We start from the raw sequence: 15,971 nt of genomic DNA on the forward strand, positions 1-15,971 counted from the left end.
ATAGCATGTTTCTTCTTTTTTAGATTATCAAATGCATTATCCAACACCCAAGCTGAGCAGCACTCCAGTGACGGAACCACTTGTGGCTAATTAAAAGGCAAGAAATCTGTTGCACACAGTCTGCTATCAACTCTGCAACCCAGACCACCTTTCAGTTTCCCAGAGCCACTCCGAAAGCCACAGAGCTCTTCTTTTGTGCTCTGCAAACCCCTAAGGGTCGAAGGGCTCCATTTGCAATAAAACACCAAGCCGAATTTATTCCACCCTCAGGTCAAAAGTACAGAACTGGACTCAAGGGCCAGTGACTGTGAACACTGGGAATGCTGTCTGGGGCCACCACACCCTCAAGCACGTCTGCAGAGGTGCCTTAACTGTGGGCTTAGAGGACAAAACAGAGAAGAACAGTACTGAGCAAACACCTGTTCTAAATGAACTCCTTTAGGGGAACTAAAGGTGAAAACCTGTCATCTTTCTAACGACTTAAGATCCATTTAAATAAAAATGCTGGGTATTCATGAGTCATCAGGTCCAAATTAAGGAAAGCAAAGTTTTTTCTTACCTATCAAAAGTGATTTTGATAGAGTGTCCTGGTTTTGCTTCAATTATCCATTCACAATTTAAGGAATCTTTGTAATACCCTGGCCATCCTGGGGGCAAAATCACTCCACTTGAAGCTGTCAGATGTCCTCCACATGGGGCTGAAAGATGATGCAGGGGTCAGAAGGTCAAATTATGTACATGTACCATGGCAACACCTCAGAAACAGCAGGGATTCATTCCTGAGTTCATAGACTTGATGGTTTCTAGTATTCAAGCAAAGGTTGAAAGTTTGTTAGTGGCTCAGTCATGTCTGGCTCTGTGATCCCACGGACTGTAGCCCTCCAGGCTCCTCTGTTAATGGGATTCTCCAGGCAAGAATACTGAGGTGGGCTGCCATTCCCTACTTCAGGGGATCTTCCCAATCCAGGGATCAAACTCAGGTCTCCTGCATTAACAGTGGATTCTTTACCATCTGAGCTACCAGTTATTTCCAAGTAAACTGAGAATATTGAAATCAGAGCACGTATATTTCACACCTGGGCATTTATCATCAGCCTTCAGCAAAGTTCTTTTCACCTAACAATGGTAATAATGGCACAGTCTGAGAGAGTGGTCAGCGCCAAACACCTCCCAGGAATTATCACGTTCAATCATCACAACAGAGTCACGAGGCAGGGATACCACCGATACTCATATCTTATGTGTATTCATGTCAACAAGTGTCTGCTGACAGACTTAATTACCTGGCATCTACAAGTAAAATATTCTGCAGTGTGTGCGTATTTTAAAACGTGTGTATGTGTTGATTCACTTCAAGGTATGTTCGTTTTATTAAAGTAATTTGCCACATATAATTTACTAAATTCTTTTTCTTTCAAATCTCTTTTATAGTACTTTGATTATTCACATTTTGCACTTTTCATTGGATCACTTTGGGTAATTTATATTTTGCCAGGAAAACCCCAATTTTATTTGAACTTTAAAAGTTGTTGCCATAGAGATGTATTCTTGTACAGTCATTTTTCACTCAAGGTAACTTGTGTTTTTTAATGACACTGAATTGCACAGAAGAATAAAAGCTGGTTAGGTGTAAAACAAAGACAGAAAAATCTTTCTCTCAGCAGCTGAGTTTCTCAGTACAAGTCATCTTTAACAGTCTCTTTCACCATTAACTAGTCTGTGTTTGGGATTCCCAGCTGGCACTAATAGTAAAGAATCCTCCTGCCAATGGGTTCGATCCCTGGGTTGGGAAGATCCTCTGGAGCAGGGAATGGCAACCCCTTCTAGTATCCTTCCTGGGAAATCCCAAGGACAGAGGAGCCTGGTGGGCTACAGTCCATGGGGCCTCAGAGAGTCGGACGTGACTAAGTAACTAAGCACTCACACAGTCGTCTGTGTTTAGGGGCTTTGCTAACCTACTGCAGGTGAGCACACCCACAGCAAGAATGTGGCAGGGAGAACAGAGATTAGAGAGTATTGCTTGTCTTGAGATTCTTTCTCATAAAATTAGTCACACCTCAAAGTTAGTAGCGATACACTTCCTCAAGCAGTAAGAAGTCCTGCCCCAGTATTCATACCATTTATTTTAGAATCCTGATTCTAAGCTTACTGATTTATAAAGGATAATGACCTATTCAGTTATTAACACTAATAAAATTTAAACTATTACAAAAAACTCATAATTTAAAAAAAGCAGTAAAAAATAAACAAAAAGGACACTCCTACTGTGGGTTTCTTGCTCTTCAGCTGATCAAGTGTTCACCCTGTGGTGGTGCTGATAGTTCACCAAATTGTCTTAACAATTTGTGAAACTGCAGAAATGAGAACATCTTTCTGTAAATTTAGGAGGGTCAGCCAATGATGACTGAAGATAATGCTGGTCCTTGAAACAATGAGAAATGACTCTGGAGGCAGGGCTGGGGACAGGGAAAGGTGGGGAAGCGTAACCCTGCTCCCAACACTGCTGAGTAAGCATGGGGCGGGGTGGGGGTGGATGGGTGGAGCTGGGGGATATTAGGACAGTTACAATACCCTGTAGGTCACCACGGTGGTGGATACACTGTGATATACATTGGTCCAAGCCCAGCAAATGGACAATCACAAGAGTGAGCCTGTGGACTCTGAGTGATGATGACTCATCCCTGTATGTTCATCAGTTATAACAAATGCACCTCCTGATGGAGGACCCTGCTGATGGGGGAGGCTGTGCATACAAGAGGGCAGGGGGTGCACAGGACATCTCTGTACCTTCCCTTCAATTTTGCTGTGAATCTAAAGCTGCTCTAAAATTTGTACTCTTTAAAAAGATCTGCATTTCCTTGGTATTTATGAGCGATACTTTTATTAAGTTTTCTTAGCTTATTATGCACGGGCAATTCTGATAAGAGGGGTTTGAATATACATCATAAGTAAATATTCCCCTACCTGAATATACATTAAAAGTAATACCCTTCTTAATTCTTTCCCCTTTGGTTTTCCTACACAGGTAAGTAGAGTGAAATGTCCAGAAGAAAATTAGTTAGGCTGTACATATGTCAGTTACACCAAGGGCAACAAAGCAGTGAGCTAAAAATGATGCTGTTTGCAGAGGATGAATTACACTCCCCCCAGATGATACTTCGGATTCCTAATCCCAGCATCTTAAAATGGGACCATATTTGGAAAAAAAGTTACTGCAGACATGGTTGGTCAAGACGAGGGCATTTGAGCAGGCCCTAGTCCAATATGATGGGTGTCCTTAGAAGGAGGGGACTTGGGACAGAGACGCATTCTCACGGGGAGAATGTGTGGATGCTGCTTCTACAAGCCAAGACAAGCAAAGCCCCAGAAGCCGGGAGAGGGGCCTGGAACATCTGCCCCCCTCAGAGCCTGCCCTGCTGACACCTGGACCTTGGACTTCCTGCCTTCAGGACCGTGAGACGCTAACTCCTGCTGATAAAGTCACCACTTGGTGGTACTCGGCTATGGCAGCCTTAGGGAACCAGTGTTGTTGTCTGCTCGTTTGTTTTCTGTCAGATGCCCCCTTTCAGAGGAATGTAAGAGGCAGATGGGAGGGGCCCACACCTTCGCAGCGGGGGACGGTGGAGCTCCAGACCACGTTCCCGTCCTGAAGGATGCAGGTGATGGACTCCGAGCCCTGGGTTTTGACAAAGCCATCATCACAGTGGAAAGAGACCGAGCTCCCCAGCAGAAACCTGTCACCAAAACGCCGTCCGTTTATGGGGATGCCAGGATCATGACACTCATTTTGACCAAATGCTGAAAAAAAAAAAAAAATCGGAGTTAAAAAACAAACAAACGCTTGGATATTAATCATGAGTATTAAAAAAGAAAGCAGAACCACTTATAAAGCAGTTTTAGCTATTTTTCAGAGATAGATAAATACATTCAATAAACAGAATTTTGATACCTAGAGAGACAGAAGGAGAGAGATGGGTAGATAGACCTCATTATCATCCACACAGCATCCCAAAATTGGAAGGCACCTTTTCACTAAGAAAAATGGAGATGGGATACATAGGTAACAGAAAAGGATTTTGGTTCTGGCACATCTAGGTTAGCATCCCAGTTCATGTGCTTACTACCTGTCCCTGGGAAGATTACTCTGGTCATCTGAGCCTTTTTGTGGTTAATTTGCTAAGTTGTGCTTGACTCTCTGCAGCCCCATGGACTGAAGCCCTCCAGGCTCCTCTGTTTTCCACTGTCTTCTGGAGTTTGCTCAAATTCATGTCCATTGAGTTGGTGATGCCATCTAACCATCTCATTCTCTGCCACCCCCTTATCCTTTTGCCTTTTCCTTATGTAGCCTGCCAATCTCCTCTGTCCATGGAGTTTTCTAGGCAAAGAATTCTGGAGTGGGTTGCTGCTTCCTTCTCCAGGGGACCTTCTCAATCCAGAGACTGAACTTGAGTCTCCTGTGTCTCCTGCATTGGAGGCAGATTCTTTACTGCTGAGTCATCTGGGAAGCCCCTATTGGAGCCTGCTGATGCTGCTGCTAAGTCGCTTCAGTCGTGTCTGACTCTGTGCGACCCCACAGACGGCAGCCCACCAGGCTCCCCCGTCCCTGGGATTCTCCAGGCAAGAACACTGGAGTGGGTTGCCATTTCCTTCTCCAATGCATGAAAGTGAAAAGTGAAAGTGAAGTCGCTCAGTCGTGTCGGACTCTTAGCGACCCCATGGACTACAGCCTATTAGGCTCCTCCATCCATGGGATTTTCCAGGCAAGAGTACTGGAGTGGGCTGCCATTGCCTTCTCCACTATCGGAGCCTAGTTGTCTTTATTTACAGAATGAGGAAGATGAAGCTTATGGTCCAGAGCTGCTACAATGTTAAATGAAACAACTTCTGTCAAATCCTAAGCAGATCACCTAAGATAAGGAGGCAGCCAGTACATTTTAGCTTATCACTCCTATTTAACATTATTATCTTACTTTATGCCCTCAACAGTACAATTTAAGCAGATGGTCTTAAATGTAAGCTATGATCAAATGAGGAGTCTGAAGCAAAGAAAAGTTAGCTGTCTTATCAAAATTCACTAAGTACATACGAGTTGTTGTTTAGTTGCTCAGTTGTGTCCAACTCTTTGCAACCCATTGGACTGTAGCCCACCAGGCTACTCTGTCCATGGGATTTTCCAGGCAAGAATATTGGAGTGGGTAGACATTCCCTTCTCCAGGGGATCTTCCCAACCCAGAAATCAAAATTGGGTCACCCACATTACAGGCAGATTCTTTACTACTAGGTCACCTGGGAAGACCCAGTCCATACATTTAGCAGGTGTTATAATCCATGACTCCCAACTCCAAATACCTCAATGCTTTTCACTACTCTGTTCTATTGCATGGAGGATACAGGGGTAGATGGATGGATGGGTGGAAGGAAAACCAGAGAGAGAGAAGTATGTGAGCAACCAGTCCTCACTATAGGGATGAGTGACCAAGACACTACAACAGAGTGGGGTATATTTTTAGGTTCTCAGGATAATGTTATATAATTTTGTAAACTGTGACTTTAAAACCCTGGAGTAGAGCCAGCGGAGACCCTGGACGTGGGGTGGGTGTGGATGCACTTACTGGTGTAGGTGATGTTGAAGCCTCGGCCGGTGGTGGAGTGATCCGACTGGAACTCCAGACGGACGATGTGCCCGCTGCTGGCCAGCTGGGACGGCACCTCGTTGCCTGAGAACGTGCCCAGCACAGTTATGTCTGAAATCCCATCATCTTTGACTGCAAGGAAGTCAAACTGAGGCTCCACGTCAAAGTCATTAAAGATGAGGTGAATTCTGCTGCCTGGCTCAGAGATGATCAGCCAGACGCAGTTCATGTTGTTACCGTACTCTTCTGGGTAATTCGGCGAGAGGATAATTCCTGATGATGCCGTAAAGTTGAAGAAACAGGAAACTGTGAAGACACACAGATAATAATGGTTTCAAACAGTTTTGTCCACATCCAAAGATCTGGCTGTGTGCTAAGGACCTGGGAAGGAAGTCTATACCAACAGTTAACTAGGATGGTTCAACTTTTTCTTTTTTTTTAAATTTTGAGAGTATCTACTGAATTTGTTACAATCCAGCTTCTGTTTTTATGTTTTTTGGCCTCAACATATATGGGAATCTCAGTTCTCTGAGCAGGGATTGTTGTGGGTTGTGAACAGATTAAGTTCAACATACAGAACAACCATAGCCGATACATAATCAAGTGTACGCTTGATTCAAAAATGACCCTGTCAAGTTGACTGAAACTTGTGGCAAATATTAAGATTTCTTGTTATAACTTTCTGCCTTCAGAAGAGCAAATATTAATATGAAAAATTATGCTGGTTTCATAAGGACAATTTCCAGAAAACAAGGTTGATTCTAATCAGTTCCCTATTTTTCATTTTAAATTTTGCACATGCCTTAAAGCACATTTTTTGAAATTACTTTTTAAGTCATTTACAGGGTAACAATGATTAAAGAACAACTTGGAAAATCAGACCAAATCCTGGTGGATAATATAAAAGTCTCTTGGAATATTTACTTAATGTGTACTGAGAAATCAGTAAGATATATGTTTTATATATGTCTATATACATATTCTTTGGGAGGGAGCATCTATTGGACTTATTTCTGGGTGTGGATTTGCTTATTATTTTACATTATTTCTATATGTTTCCAGGTTATTGCTATACTTAGTTATAAAAAAAAAATCTGTTTTTCAATCTGCTATGTAGTCCTTCTTTTCTACTTGTTAAATCACTTACAAGGGACCTAGAGACCATTATACAGAGTGACATAAGTCAGAAAGAGAAAAACAAATACTGTATATTGACACATGTGGAATCTGAAAAAAACTTGGTACAGACAATCTTATTTACAAAGCAGAAACAGAGACGCAGACACAGAGAACAAACATATGGACACCAAAGCTGGAAGAGGGAGTTGGATGAATTGGAAGATTGGGGTTGACACATATACCCTATTGACACTATATATAAGATAAACAACTAATGAGAACCTTAAAAAAATAAACTAAAAACAGGACAAAAAACAGGAGGAAGCAGGCAATTCTTCCATTGAAATGCAGTGACATCACTTCAAGCTCACAATTGCATTTTAAGTGTCACAGGATATTGTGTATTGTGTGTTCAGTCATGTTCTGCTCTGCAACCCTGTGGACTGTAGCCCACCAGGCTCCTCTGTTCATGGGATTCTCCAGTAAGAATACTGGAGTGGGTTGCCATTTCCTTCTCCAGGGGATCTTCCCAACCCAGAGATGAAACCTGCATCTCTTGCATCTCCTGCACTGGCAGGGGGATTCTTTACCACTTGGCCACCTGGGGAGTCCCACACAGTACTGATACTATGTGTACAATAGATAACTAACAAGAACCTACTGTACAGCTCCGGGAACTCTACTCAGGGAAGCCGTCACAGGACATTATTAGGTTGCAAAGACCCCAGGCCCTGTCCACGGATGGCTTACAGAGCTGGCATCAGCCCCTCTGGATGGAAGTGATGCTCTGTGGACCTTGCTCGTGGAAAGCGCTCACCGACAGCGTGTCTGTCTGGTAGTAAGAACATCACTGACTGGTTTTAAGTCAGTGGAGAAAGAAGAGCTGCATTCGAGGAGCCCTGAGTGCTTCTGGTCAATGCTGTGCCCCCGCTCAGGGCATCCCCTGCTCCTCTCCCACCCCCTGGGGCAGCTTGGAACAGACCCCGCCAGGAGAGTACTCACATACACAGCTGGGCTTGTTGCCAGACCACTGGTTGTTCTGCTGACACGTGATGACTCGCTCCCCAACCAGCTCGAAGGCCGCCTGGCATTCGAACGTGAGTGTGTCTCCGTGGAGGAAGCTGCTGCCGGTCCGCTTCCCGTAGGCTGGGATGCCCGGGTCCCCACAGCCCCCCTTCTCAATTTCTGAAAGGAGGACAGATGAGCGGACCATTGAGAAAACATGGTGAATGTTTTCAACAGCTTAGAAAGTAAACAGCGATTGACTTTTGCATTGTTTCGATAAACAGTTTCAATTCATCTAATATTTATTTAGCCGAAGCCAGAAAAAATATATACTTCAAATTTTAGAGAAAAGTGTTAAACTTTTCTTTCAAAGGAAACACAAAGCTACATAGATGTGTTGATCATGCAAATGTTAAAATTAATATATGGTTCTTCCTGGTCTACACCTTTTCTTCATGCTGTCCATAACCGCTGCCATTAAAATGTAAACGTCGATTTTGTTTTAATTGATGTATTTTTTAATGTAAACCACACAAGTAAGATGGTTCATTCCCTACTGAATATTTAAATCAATATATCCATTTGAATATTCTTTGCCTTAAATTGGTGTTAAAACTCATTTAGGAAACAAAATGAATATATTCATGGTCTTCAGATGAAAAGAAAATATGTGGAATCAAGGCTCTTTTCATTAGCACATGATTGTAATGACATGCGGATACAAATGCACCATATTATACACACATTTCAACTTGGCTGTGTCACAAATGTTAATGATACAGGATGTATTAACTGAAATATGTTTATTCATTGATTCATACAAAAATATTTCTTGAGGGCCAACAATGCGTCAGGTTCTGTTCTAGGTAAAGAGGTTAGTGGACAAACAAGACAAAATTCCCACACGCACAGGGCTGACATTACGTAGAGGGAACTGGTAACAATTTGTGAGATAATGAAGGAGACATGGGCCAGGGTGCCCGGACCTGCAGGAGGACGCTGGGGAATGGGTGGTCTACAGAGGAAAGGAGGGGCTCGGCCAGAGCTGCCTAGGGGGTTTCCATGGGAAGATTTTATAGGGTTTTCAGAAGATACACAACATGATCCGAGTACAAGTTCCGAAGACCCTCTGCCGGGCTGGGAGTGGAGGCAGAAGAAGTATAAGTTTCCACAACTCAGGGAGGTTTCTCTGTGCTTGGCTCACAGATGCATCTCTCAGTCCACGGTCCTTTCTGAATTCTTCATGTGTTTGCACTTTGTCGTCTCGCTGTGAGCAACAGCAAATTCAGATGTAGCAACATAAATGCTTTCTGATGATGTCTCAGTGTTTGGAAAGTCTGTGGAAGTGACTCAGCTGAATTTCTGGGTGGTTTTCAGGTACATTCCTGCCTTGTGGGGAACCTGTCTAAGCTCAGAGATCTATCCAAAGATGGCTTATTCTCCTCCGGAGAAGAAACTCTACCTCTGAGTGTTCAAGAGTATCAGAGAGGTGAAATCAGCTGGTAATATAATGATGGTAAAACTTCAACATGTAGGATATCAGCCTATCTGTTTTTGAAGCAAATGAGCACAAGAAACACAAAACCAAACCAAACCAGGCACTTCGTGCAAACAAGTTCATCACGCTCTCCTGAAGGCTCAGGCCATCAGATTAAAAAGACGGCCTAAATAGTATCAGTTAAATGGGAGCTAAAATGTTCCTGGATGCAATGTAGGCCAAAAAAGCCTTGGAGGACACTTTTACTTAAGGACCAGCCTTGGAGTACAAGTGGATGAACCTGAGCTGAACAAAGGCAGGAATGGATCTACTTGAATTTAATGCTTGGATTACCTTGAACCAAATTTCGTTGACTGAAGGCAATCTGGACTGGTGGTTTATAACAGAAAATACCTTATTTTTTAATTTATTCATTTTTCATTGAAAGATAATTGCTTTATAGTATTGAGTTGGTTTCTACCAAACATCAACATAGATTTGATGTTGAATCAGCCATAGATTTACCTATGTCCCCTTCAACTTGAACCGGCCTCCCATCTCCTTCCCCATCCCACCCCTCTAGGTTGTTACAGAGACCCAATTTGAGTTTGCTGAGTCATACAGCAAATTCCCATCGGCTATCTATTTTACATATGGTAATGTATTTTTCCATGTTACTCTCTCTACACAGCCCACCTTCTCCTTCCCTCCTCCCCCAAGCCAAGTCCATAAGTCTGTTCTCTACATCTGTGTCTCCACTGCTGCTCTGCAAATAGGTTTGTCGGTACCATCTTTCTAGATTTCACATATGTGCATTAGTATACAGTATTTGTTTTTCTCTTTCCGACTTACTTCACTCTGTATAATAGGCTCTAGGTTCATCCACCTCATTAGGACTGACTCAAATTCCTTTTTATGACTGAGTAATATTCCATTGTATAAATGTACCACAGCTTCTTTATCCATTATCTGTTGATGGATTTCTAGGTTGCTTCCATGTCCTAGTTGCTGTAAACAGAGCTGCAATGAACATCTGTATCCTTTTCAATTTTTGTTTCCTCAGGGTATACACATAGTAGTGGGGTTGCTGGGTCATATGGCAGTTTTATTCCTATCTTTTTAAAGAAATATCCACAGTGTTCTTCATAGTAGCTGTACTAATTTACATTTCTACCAACAGTGCAAGAGTGTTCCCTTTTCTCCACACCCTCTCCAGAATTTATTGTTTGCAGATTTTTTGATGATGGCCATTCTGACCAGTGTAAGGTGATATTTCATTGTAGTTTTGATTTGCAGTTCTCTAATAATGAGCAATATTGAGCATCTTTTAATGTGTCTATTAGCCATCTGTATGTCTTGTTTGGAGAAATGTCTGTTTAGGTCATTTTCCCACTTTTTAATTGGGTTGTTTGTTTTTCTGTATTGATCTGTAAATAAATTATGTTCCTGGGTTGGAAGAATAAATTTTGTGAAAATTACTATTCTACTAAATGTAATCTACAGATTCAGTACAATCACTATCAAATTACCAATGACATTTTTCACAGAACTAGAACAAAAACTCTCACAATTCATATGGAAACACAAAAGATCCCAAATAGCCAAAGCACTCTTGTGAAAGAAGAATTGATCTGGAGTAATCAATCTTCATCACTTCAGACTATGCTACAACGTTATAGTTATCAAGGCAGTATGATACTGGTGCACACACACACACACACACACACACACACACACACACACACAACACAGAAATATAGACCAATGGAACAAGATTAAAAGCCCAGAGATAAACCCACATACCTATGGATACCTTATTTTTGACAAGGGAGGCAAGAATATACAATGGGGCAAAGATAGTCTCTTCAATAGTCTCTTCAAAATGGACAACTCCATGTAAAAGAATGAAATTCTTCAAAATGGACAACTCCATGTAAAAGAATGAAATTAGAACACTTCCTAAGACCATACACAAAGATAAACTCACAATGGATTAGAGACATAAATGTAAGAGCAGAAACTATAAAACTCTCAGAGGAAAACATAAGCAGAACACGCAATGACACACATCAAAGCATGATCCTCGATGACCCACCTCCCTCAGTACTGGAAATAAATAAGTGGAACCTAATTAAACTTAAAAGTTTTTGCACAGCAAAGGAAACTACAAACAAGGAAAAAATACAGCCCTCAGAATGAGGAAAAATAATAGCAAATGAAACAACTGACAAAGGATTAATTTCCAAAATATACAAGCAGCTGATGCAAGAGCTTCCATTTGATGGGACCTGTCAGTGGAATAGGGGTCAGGAGCCCAGGGTCCTGGCCAAGGACTCAGCTCTGAGGTCAGGAATCAGAACACCAGACTTGGTTTGGAAATTTCTGGGCTCTGCTGGGCCACCTGATAGAATTTAGTCTTGAAAAGTCTCCATTTTCACTTCCTCAGTTTACTACTTTCTACCTCACGGGGCGGCTGTAAGAGTTAAACTGTATAATTCACATAAGTCCTGGCATATAGGGCTCATAATATGAGCTATCACTATGATTATTAGCAAACCTTAGACTTCTAGATGCTTCTTTTTGCCTCTGTGATGCTAAAGCTCATTACTTTTTATAGTGAAATGAATTAACAGCATTTGTGGGAATACTGCTTTCTACATTAACTGAGTCTGGGAACTCCTGACTTTGCAGAGTGCATGGAAATAAACTGGTTGTAGACACATTGTGTCTACACACTGGAAGGTCTTTCTGCTTCCCATGTTGAGGGTTTAGAGTGTCTAGTGGTGCTTCATCTCCACCAAAGATACTGGTACTCCCTGACTCAGACATAAGGCCAGGGCTGGCCTGGAGCAGAACCTGGGCCTGGTGAGTCCTTTTTTAAGAGTTTGGCAGGGACTTGCGATGCCAAGTCCAGGGACTAGCATTGGACAAGTAACATCCACTATCAGTAAGTCTGCATGGAAGAGCTGGACCCACTCATCAGCCACAGAATATGAAACTTCCCTTGGGGAGCATTTTTGGGCATTTTGTATTCTTGACCCCTGCATACTGTATCACTTAAGCCCCAAGTACCTGTGACAGAATCCATGCAGATTCAGAAATGTCCCTTGGAGGTCAAACTGCCTTCACTTGAGAGTGCATCTAGGTCACGTATTGTCTGAACCAGTACAAACAAGTAAAGGAAGAATAAGACCGGGCTGACATCGATACAGTAACCGCATCAAGCCCCCTTCTATGTGGAACAAAATGTCAGATGTCAAAGATGATCCTGCTGTGTTCATGCTTTCTTAGAAACCATAGTCTGTTATCAATGAAAACACTGAAGCCCCCAGAGGGGAAAAAAAGCCAGTCAAATATCTCTTCCAAATGATCACTCTAGAAATGGGATCTGATAAAGAGGAGTCTAAGGGAAATACTAGGTTGCGATTATTTCCTCTCTCCTTCTCAGATGCTGCCTTTTTAGCAGTTGGGGTCACTGGTAAACAAGTCTACTGGGGACTCAATAGCACTCCCATTGATATGTTTTTCTTTGACAGTGATTTTTAAAAGTACACAATAATGTTATTTCAATATTTTTCATATTGATTAATATTTCTAAATTTTATAAAGTATTACTTTTGAATACTAATTTTATAACTGATCTAAACATTTACACTACATTGACATTACATATTTAATGCTCACCTCTAATATATTTTATTTTTATTTGACAGTTCATACTATACCTATGTTTATATAATAAATGAGTAATTAGACTCACTAATTTTCTTTTAGACTTTTATTTTTACTTTATATCAGTGTGTAGCTGATTAACAATGTTGTCATAGTGTCAGGTGGACAGTGAAGAGACTCAGCCATACACATGCATATGTCCTTTCTCCACCAAACTCTGCTCCCATCCAAGCTGCCACACAACATGTAGCAGAGTTCCTTGTGCTATACAGTAGGTGCTTGTTGGCTATCTATTTTAAATATAACTGAGTGTATATGCCTATCCCGAACTCCCTAAGGGATCCACTAATTTTTTTTAATGTATCAGAACTCACCTTTTCCTGGCCTATCAGTATTCTGTTGCTGCTGCTGCTGCTGCTAAGTCACTTCAGTCGTGTCCGACTCTGTGCGACCCCAGAGACGGCGACCCACCAGGCTCCCCCGTCCCTGGGATTCCCCAGGCAAGAACACTGGAGTGGGTTGCCATTTCCTTCTCCAGTGAATGAAAGTGAAAAGTGAAAGTGAAGTCGCTCAGTCGTGTCCGACTCTTAGCGACCCCGTGGACTGCAGCCAACCAGGCTTCTCCGTCCATGGGATTTTCCAGGCAAGCGTACTGGAGTGGGGTGCCATCGCCTTCTCTGTATCAGTATTCACTGACATGTAAACCAAAATATTGAAACTGAAATTGAGTCTGCTATAACAAAGACTTATCAGTCACACTTCTGAGAAAGGACATTAAAACCATTAAGGTGAGCCATATCCACTTGACAATTACTGATCTACAAGTCACTCCATTAAAGCCAGTCCTTAATCTGAAATGTCATGGCTGCTCTCTGATATTTACCACATGATTAGTGCACAGCTTCCCTGTAAGGCTGCCCACCGATTGAGAAATGTTATTGTTCACATTTAGTGCCATCTTTGCATCTGCTTTGACCCCAACACACGATAGAAGAGGTGCAGATGAATGAACGCTGCTTTAAGGAATAACTGGGTTCCCCTGGACGGCTCTGCACAGCTAAGTATCCTGGCTTGGTGACTTGTCCACATAGCAGGACCTTCCTGTTTCTGACTCTACTTCTTCATCTCCTCCTCCATGCTCAAGGGAACTACCCTGCCTTCTCCAAACCCATCCACAGGAGTGCACCTACAGCAGACCCCCCTGACAGGTGTCTGTGTCTCTTAGAGACCACTCATGTCAAGCAGGTGCATTTCCACACACTGGAAACCACTGTGTCAACCTCTGTGCCTCCCACCCCATCAAGGATTCTCTCCTTCCAATAGCAGAGGAGTCCTGAGCCTCCCAGGACACATCAAGCTTCTACACTGTCCTCCCATCAAAGACACCACCCTCTCTCTTTCTAGAATGTCCCTCTTGGTTAGTCTCTTCAGAACCTCATAATCTGGAGCACTGTTGCTCCCTACCCTGGGGTTTACAGGTAGCTTTCCTGTAGAGGTTTAAGAACAAGTCTTATCTGGTCCTATTTGGATATGGACCTGTCTTTCTACTTCATTACACTGTTACTTTTTCCAGAATGATAAGGCTTATCTTCCCTGGACTTACTGATAGTTAAATGGTGCCCTGAACAAAGTAGACACTTGGTGCTTTGTTATTACTTAAAAGGAACTGAGACATCTTCTCAAGCTTAGGTAGTTTTTGGCTATAACACAGCCTGTGTCCCCCCCCCCCTTTTTTTTTCTCTGTAAAGAGTTACCATCTCTTGCCTAACTGCTTAGCCTGTGGTAGATTCTTCTGAGCACCACTCACTGTTTCAACTACAGGTCTAACCAACAAATGAACAGACCAAGCAACTGGTCTTGTGGACAGTATAGCTTAGGGCAGTTGGCAGAAAATACACAAACAGCCTAAAGTAAGCCAGACAGGGACAAATGTGCTGAGAAAGAGAAAGCAGGTAAGAGGAATAACTCTGGTTTGAGTGATGGAAAGTAGAGTAGTCAGAGGGTCTTTTCTGGTGGGACAGTCAGATAAGGTTTCTGGAAGCTGAACATGTTGGCAGAGACTTGAAATGGGGGGACACACTTGAAAGGTTTAAGGGTGGAGATGGTCCCACCTGCGGTGAGCAGGAGTAACCTGCAGGGCTGGGTGAGGGATGCCCCTGGCAGGGTGAGGAAGAGCAAGGTGACCACAGGCGGTGAAGGGAGAGATGAGGACACAGAAACACTGAGCTGGCCAGGGCCAGGTGGTGCACGGTCTCTGGATTTTTATGTGGATTTCATTCTTTCATTGTGTTTTATTACAATCGTGCTGTAAGAGCTATAGAAACCAGATAAACTATCAATCTCTCCCCTAAATTGTTGTGAAACATCGTCTCATAATAAAGATGGGAGAGGACATCTAAATGCCACTGTGAGATAAGACTTTCCTTAGGGTTATCAGTTCCATTATTTTAGCTTCTTTCCTGCTGAGAATAGCAATCCTGAATGATCATGAAGATTGACTTTCTATCAATGCATATTTATATATATATATGCATATGCAGGCAGCATGGTTTATAGAAAAGGCTATCAGATTGGCTAAGAATCTAGGTTTGATTGACAGATCTTTCACTTAATAACCAAGAATACTTCATTATTTGATTTGATACTTTTTAAAAAAATATTTAATTGGAGGATAACTGCAAAATTGTTAGTTTTTGCCATATATCAGTGTGAATTGGCGATAGGTATACATGTGTCCCCTCCATCCTGAATCCCCCTCCCACCTCCATCCTATCCTTCCCACCCCATCCCTCTGGGTTGCCCCAGAGCACCAGCTTTGGGTGTCCTGCTTCATGCATCAAACTCGCAATGGTTATCTATTTTACATATAGTAATGTATCATTTCAATGCTATTCTCTCAAATCATCCCACCCTCTCCTTCTCCCACTGAGTCCAAAAGTCTATTCTTTATGTCTGTGTCTCCTTTGCTGCCCTGCAAGCAGGATTCTTGATACCATATATAAATGCTTTGATGTTTTAAATTGTGGAGCATGCCCTGCGTGCTAGGGTACTAGAACCAGGGATGA

At 42.4% G+C, this 15,971-nt stretch overlaps 1 protein-coding gene across 1 annotated transcript in view; it reads right to left on the reverse strand.

Moving 5' to 3' along the window:
• The window catches only part of CSMD1 (CUB and Sushi multiple domains 1), a 2,072,278-nt gene that overhangs the window by 397,802 nt on the left and 1,658,505 nt on the right, over window positions 1–15,971 (reverse strand). Inside the window, exons 13-16 of the mRNA XM_061404066.1 lie at window positions 7,755–7,937; window positions 5,613–5,939; window positions 3,604–3,798; window positions 560–698 (exon numbers count right to left, since the gene is read on the reverse strand). Of these exons, the coding sequence (XP_061260050.1) occupies window positions 560–698; window positions 3,604–3,798; window positions 5,613–5,939; window positions 7,755–7,937 (844 nt within the window). The remainder of the gene's footprint in view (window positions 1–559; window positions 699–3,603; window positions 3,799–5,612; window positions 5,940–7,754; window positions 7,938–15,971) is intronic.

This window comes from Bos javanicus, chromosome 27 (assembly GCF_032452875.1).
Source record: "Bos javanicus breed banteng chromosome 27, ARS-OSU_banteng_1.0, whole genome shotgun sequence".
NCBI classification, from domain to species: Eukaryota; Metazoa; Chordata; class Mammalia; order Artiodactyla; family Bovidae; genus Bos; species Bos javanicus.